Source organism: Chiloscyllium plagiosum, chromosome 10 (assembly GCF_004010195.1).
Source record: "Chiloscyllium plagiosum isolate BGI_BamShark_2017 chromosome 10, ASM401019v2, whole genome shotgun sequence".
Taxonomy (NCBI): Eukaryota; Metazoa; Chordata; class Chondrichthyes; order Orectolobiformes; family Hemiscylliidae; genus Chiloscyllium; species Chiloscyllium plagiosum.
Window position 1 is genome coordinate 91010322 of NC_057719.1, and position 7411 is coordinate 91017732.

General features: G+C 43.8%; 1 protein-coding gene across 3 annotated transcripts in view; it reads right to left on the bottom strand.

The window, feature by feature from the left end:
• Positions 1 to 7411, bottom strand: part of cdan1 (codanin 1) — a 116768-nt gene that overhangs the window by 99632 nt on the left and 9725 nt on the right. For all 3 annotated transcript variants that reach the window (XR_006312867.1, XM_043698388.1, XM_043698387.1), the window contains exon 2: positions 2685 to 2909. Coding sequence is in view for 2 of the 3 variants with exons in the window: in XM_043698388.1 (XP_043554323.1) it covers positions 2685 to 2909 (225 nt within the window). In the remaining variant the exon portion in view is untranslated. The remainder of the gene's footprint in view (positions 1 to 2684; positions 2910 to 7411) is intronic.

The following is a 7411-nucleotide window of genomic DNA, read 5'->3' on the forward strand; positions in this document are numbered from 1 at the left end:
CCCCCCTCCCTATTCTTTTTAAATGCTCTAAACCTTGGAACATCCAGCAACCATGCCTGCCCTTGAGAAACCCATGTCTCTGTTATGGCCATAACATCATTGCACCAGGTACTAATCTATGCTCTAAGTTCGTCACTTTTATTCCTGATACTCCTTGCGTTAAAGCAAACACACTTTAACTGATACCTTGGTTCCTTGCCAGGAAAATCCTTCCCACTAGCTGGTCTACCTCTTGCTATTGCCTCATCTGCATCAACTCTCACCTCCGGTATACAGCTCAGGTTCCCACCCCCCTGCCATACTAGTTTAAACCCTCTCACACTACTCGTGCAAACCTTCCACCTAGGACATTGGTCCCCCTCCAGTTCAGATGCAACCCGTCCTTCTTGTACAGGTCCCACCTTCCCCAGAAGGCATCCCAATTATCTACATATCTGAAGCCCTCCCTCCTATACCAGCTGCGCAGCCACGTATTAAGCTGCGCCCGCTCCCTGTTCCTCGCCTCGCTATCTCGTGGCACCGGTAGTAAACTAGAGAACACTACTCTGTTCGTCCTGCTTTGCAGCTTCCATCCTAACTCCCTGAAATCACTTTTTATATCTTCAATCCTTTTCCTGGCTATATCGTTAGTGCCAATATGTAACAAGATTTCTGGCTGTTCGCCCTCCCCTTTTAGAACCGAGATGTCCCGGACCTGGCACCAGGGAGGCAACATACCTTCTGGGAATCCCGATCCTGACCACAAAATCTCCTGTCGATTCACCTAGTGATATCTCGCAAATGTATCTTGTCTTGGGGCATCCTTGCCTGCAGCATAGACAACCTTGGCCGAGTCACATGAGTACCTGCTGCATACATGGTGGGTGGTATCCCCACATGTAATGGCGGTATCCATGTCGACATTGACATGTCTTGCAGTGGTTGCCATGACAGGATTGTACACTGTTGCAATGTCAGTGTCAGTGTCGACTTAGATACCGCCATTACATGTGGGGATACCACTCACCATGTATGCAGCAGGTACCCATGTGACTCGGCCAAGATTGTCTGTCTCATATGCCGCAGGCAAGTATGCCCCAAGGCAAGGTACATTTGCGAGATCAGGCAAATGCTACAACAGCGGATGAATGGACATTGCGCACCAATTGCCAGACTGGGCAATTGTCAGGGACATTCAGCCTTGGACCATCCTCCAAGGCAGACTTCGGGATAGACAACAACGCAGAGTGGCTGATAGCCAAGTTTGGTACTCATGAGGATGGCCTCAAACCAGAGCTTGGGTTCATGTCACACTACTGGTGACCCCACTACACTATACACTCTCTCAAACAGACACATAAGCACACACACTCACGCAGCCCCTCTCTCATATACACGCTAGCTCTCTCTCTCTCACACTCACACACACAACCACACCCCCACCCCACTCACACTGATGCATACACCATCTCACAGGCTTATACACCATCACACGCAAAATTTAGCAAGCATGCACACACTCAAACACACATTCTTTTGTGGACGCACACTGTCACTCTTATGCATGCGCACGCACACATACAGGTCTATGGAATGAATTTGCATTTGCAGAATTATATTTGCAGATACATTCTATTTTGCTCAAAAAAAGGACAAACTGCAGTCAATCATGTAATATTTTATAAATTCCACTCTGGAAATAGATCCAGTTTGTCTCAAGATCGGGATAGAGACAGACTCTAGCCTCACACCTTTAATGCATTGTCTGAGCTGAAATGTTACAAAACCTAAGTTATCCCGGGAATGTGACTTAAAAGTAGTTTTGGGATTTACATATTAATGAACTGAAACCTGCAACCCACTCTAAAAGATAAAAGACTTGACTGCAATTTAGGTTTGTTCAACATATAATTTCAGTTGCAGAACACCATAATCTTTTGATATAAATTCTGTGTCTTATGGTCCTGCTCCACAACCACATGAAGGAGCAGCACTCCAAAAGCTAGTGCTTCCAAAAAAACCTGTTGGACTATAACCCTGGTGTTGCGTAATTTTCAAATCTGCAGGCAGTCAATACAGGTAACATTTTATAAGTGATGCTGGAAGGTTTAACGGCAATCTAGGTTTGTTCAATATATCATTTCAGCTACATGACACTGTAATCTTTTGCTACAAATTCTGTGTCTTATGATCCTGCTCCACAGCTACCTGATGAAAGAGCAGCACTCCAAAAGCTACTACTTCCAAATGAACCTTTTGAACTATAACCTTGTGTTGTGTGATTTTTTACTTCTAGCAAACAAGCACTGAACATGGGTATACCTTAAAAATATGCTGAGGTCAATCAGTATGTACACTTCAAACTCCAGATCAGATTCCAAACTGTGAAATATTGATTTCTCTACTATTTCTCTACTGCAGGTTAAGTGAATTGGCCATTCTAATTTGCCCATAGTGTTCAGGGACATGTAGGTTAGGTGTATTAGTCATGAGTGAATGTAGAGTAATAGGGTAGGGGAATGGGTTTGGTTGGGTTGCTCTTCAGAGGGTTGATGTGGACTTGATAGACCAAAGAGCCCATTTCCACACTGTGGAGATTCTATGATTTTGAAGAAAGTGCAACATGAAGCAAAAATGGGGAAATAGAAACACAAACAGGAGTTACCTTGGCACGCATAATGGATTACTTTTTATATCAGGATTACCTTTCAACTTTCAGCATCTCACGCTCTTCCTGCAAGCTGCTGGGAGATGAAACTGCAGTAAATCCCTCCAGTCCAGCCCCAAATGCCTCTGAAGCAGCTCCTACACAGAATGTGGAGGATAATGGCTGACTCAAAGGAATAGAAGTGAAACAAATCTTCGGTTTGGATTGCAGCCGCTCTACACTGACAGGAGTAGGATTAATTCTTCTTGATGGCTTTGTTTTGCTGAAAATAACAATCAAAACTTTTTTGAATCATATATGTAATTATAGTAGAAAAAAATTTCATGCAGTAGTATATAATTCTATATCCTTTCACAGAATATGCATGATGTTAGCAAAACCAACGCTTGCTGCCCATCCCTAATTGCTCATGACCCGAATGTTTCATAGAGCAGTTGTGCCCTCCTGCTGTTGCAAGTGTCGGTCACAAATAGCCCAGACTAGGGAAAAAAAGCTGCAGTTCTTACACAGATGACATGAGTGATCAAGATTTTTTTTAAAAAACAAGTTATGAATAATTAATGTTATTATTAATTAAATTCAAATTCTGCCAGCTGCTGTAGTGGGATTTGAATCCGTATGTTCCCAAGTATTAGCAAGCCCAGTGGCATGACCATACTACACAGCCTCAGGACAGCCTAACATATTTCACTGTCAAAGACTTTGGAAACATGGTTACAGTTGCAGTAAAGCACAACATTACAATCGTGACCAGATGATTTGTTTTCTTGATATCAACTGGAAGAAACAATGGCTGGCACATTAGGAGAACTCCTGAGAGTATCATGCAATCTTTTCCATCCACTTGAGGTCCCAGTTTAATATCTCATTCCAAAGAACTGGTTAGCACTGCTGCCTCTCAGTACCAGGGACCCAGGGTTCGATTTCACCCTCAGAAATCTGTGTGAAATATGCACATTCTCCCCATGTCTGCATTGGTTTCCTCAGAGTGCTCTGGTTTCCTCCCACAATCCAAAGATGTGCAGATGAGATAGAACGGCATGATAGATTGCCCATAATGTCCATGGATATGCAGGCCAGGTGGGCTAGCCATGGGAAATTGCAGGAGTGGGGGGGGGGGGGGGTACAGGAATAGGGTAGGTGTGGGTGGGATACTCTGAGGATAGGTGTGGGTAAGATGGGTTGAATGGCCTGCTTCCGCACTGTAAGGATTCTATGATAAAATGATGCTTCCACCAGGCATTTCCTCACTACCATAGTGAAGAGTCATCCTAGGTACACAAAGTCTCTATTCTCCTGTGAACAAAGTTAAAACAGCTAATACAGATCAAACAGATTTAAACTGCATACTTGCAGCAACTTGTGCAGAAGGAAATTTAAAGTTTTGATTAGGAGACGTCACTTCAAAACAGTGACAGGTAAAAGTGAGAAATGTGTACACATGGCCTGATTGTTGGAAAACCCAGATCAGCAGCTGAAACGATTCCTTAAAGAGGGAAAATTACTTACAAGTTACCCAGTGTCCCCGTTCTTCATTCAGTGTCATTCCTTTGACCAATATTATGGGAAACAAGAAAGTGTGTAGGAGGTGGAGCAGCTTTTGCTATACTTTCCACAGGTTGCAAAGATTTAGAATGTAGAACAGTACAGCACAGTACTGGACTTTCAGCCCTCGATGTTGCGCCGACTTTTTATCCTACTCTAAGATCAAACTAACCTTTCATTTTGCTATCATCCATGTGCCTATCCAAGAGTGGCTTAAATGTCCCTAATGCATCTGACTTTACTACCACTGCTGGCAGTGCATTCCATGTACCAGTGCATTCCAGTGCACTCTCTATGGGAAGAACCTACCTCTGACATCTCCCCAGGTATTCCTTCCAATCACCTTAAAATTATGCCCCCGCATGATAGCCACTTCTCCCCTGGGAAAAAAGTCTCTGACTATTCACTCCATCTATGCCTCTCATCACCTTGCCCACTTCCATCAAGTCAACTCTCATCTTTTTTAGCTCCAATGAGAAAAGCCCTAGCTTCCTCAACCTTTCTTCATAAGACATGGCCTGGAGTCCAGGCAGCATCCTGATCAATCTCCTCTGCGCCCTCTCGAAAGCTTCCACATCTTTCCTATAATGAAGCGACCATAACTGAATACAATATTCCAAGTGTGGTCAAACCAGGGCTTTACTGATCTGCAGCATAACCTCATGGCTCTTAGACTCAATCCCCCTGCTAATGAAAGCCAGCACACCACATGCCTTAACAACCCTGTCAATTTGGGTGGCAACTTTGAGGGATAAATGGACATAGACCCCAAGATCCTTCTATTCCTCCACACTGGTAGAAAGTGAGGACTGCAGATGTTCGAGATCAGAGTCAAGTGTGTGGTACTGGAAAAACACAGCAGTTCAGGCAGCATCCGAGGAGCAGAAGAATCGACGTTTCGAGCATAAGCCCTCCACACTGCCAAGAATCTTGCCTTTAACCCTGTAATGTGCATTCAAATTCGACCTTCCAAAATTATTCACTTCACACTTTTCCAGGTTGAACTCCATTTGTCACTTATCGGCCCAGTTCTGCATCCTGTCAATGTCACGTTACAACTTACAACAGCCTTCCACACTGTCCACCATTCTTCATGTCATCGGCAAACTTATTAACCCACCCTTCCACTTCCTTATCCAAGTCATTTACAAAAATCACAAAGAGCAGAGGTCCCAGAACAGATCCCTGCGGAACACCACTAATCACCGAGCACCAGGCTCAATACTTTCCATCTACAGAGGAACCGTGATTATTCAAAGTATTTCATTCGGGCAGGAAGTATTTAGTTTGGTTAACCTAATTCCAGATAATCGAATGCCGGATAACATAGTTTAGCCGAGCATCAGGACATTGTGATCTTGCCGGATAATCCGATATTCGGATAATCGAACGCCGAATAAATTGAGGTTCCTCTGTACAACCACCCTCCATCTTCTATGTGCCAGCCAATCCTGTATCCAGACAGCCAAATTTCCCTGGATCCTACGCCTCCTTACTTTCTGAATGAGTTTACCATGGGGACCCTTATCAAACGCATTGCTAAAATCCATGTACACCACACCCACCTTCATCAATGTGTTTTGTCACATCCTCAAAGAATTCAACAAAGCCTGTGAGGCATGACCTGCCCTTCACAAAGCCATGCTGACTATCTCTAATCAAACTATGCTCTTCCAAGTAATCATAAATGCTGTCTCAGAATCCTCTCCAAGAATTTGCCCACCACAGACATAAGACTGACTGGTCTGTAATTCCCAGGATTATCCCTATTCCCTTTCTTGAACAAGGGAATGACATTTGCGAGCCTCCAAGCATCTGTCACTACCTCAGTGGACAGTGAGGACGCAAAGACCACTGCCAAAGGCGCAGCAAACTCTTCTCTCGCTTTCCATAGTAACTTTGGGTATATCCCACTTGGTGCATGGGACTTATCTAGCCTTATATTTTTCAAGATTTTCAGCACGTCCTCCTTCTTAACATAAACCTGTTTCATGCTGTCCTCACAAACTTCAAGGTCCCTCTCACTTGTGAATACTGAAGCAAAGTATTCAATAAGGATCTTCTCTGACTCCAGGCACTAATTCTCTCCACTATCCCTAATTGGTCCTACCCTCACTCTTGTTCCTCACATAGGTGTAGATTGCCTTAGGGGTTTCTTAATCCAACTGCTAAAGCTTTTTTCATGCCCCCTTCTAGCTCTAAGTCCATTCTTCAGTTCCTTCCTGGCTACGTTGGAACCCTCTAGAGCCCTGTCTGATCTTTGCCTCCTCAACCTTAAGTAAGCTTCTTTCTTCCTCTTGACTAGATGCTCCACAAGCAAGTGCTCCCTAAACAACCTCCACATTTCTGTTCTGCACTTCCCTAAGAACATCTGATCCCAATTTAGGCACCCCAGTTCCTGCCCAATAGCATTGTAATTCCCCTCCCCCAAAATTAAATGCTTTCCCATACCATCTGTCCCTATCCTTCTCCATGATTATAGCATAGGTCAGGGAATTATGATCACTATCACTGAAATGCTCTCCCACTGAGAGATCTGACATGTGGTATGGTTTGTTGCCAAGTACCAAATCCAATATGGCCTCCCCTCTAGTTGGCCTATATACATATTCAGGAAAGACCCTTCCTGGACACACCTGAGAAAAACTGGTCCATCCAAACCATTTGAACTAAGGAGGTTTCAATCATAATTAGGGAAGTTAAAGTCAGCCATGACAACAATCCTGTTACTTCTGCACCTTTCCAGAATTTACAATTATTTTTGTAACATGCATGAGAAACAAGCACGGAATTAGAAAAATTAACAATAATAGCTAACAGCAAGCAGATCTAACAGACTAATTAACTTTGTTTCACAACAAGTTTCGCAAAGCATCCCTCCAAAAATACCCTCATTTCTGCTACTTAATGCTGCACCTGCCTTACAGAATGAAAAGCAGTTTAATGTCGCATCCCTGTTACGAGCAATTAAGCATTCTAATCATTGTCTTTTCTAAGTTGGTTAACTGTACTCCATATATGTATAGGAGAAAGTGAGGACTGCAGATGCTGGAGATCAGAGCTGAAAATGTGTTGCTGGAAAAGCGCAGCAGGTCAGGCAGTATCCAAGGAACAGGAGAATCGACGTTTCGGGCATAAGCCTTCTTCAGGAATGAGGAAAGTGTGTCCAGCAGGCTAAGATAAAAGGTAGGGAGGAGGGACTTGGGGGAGGGGCGTTGG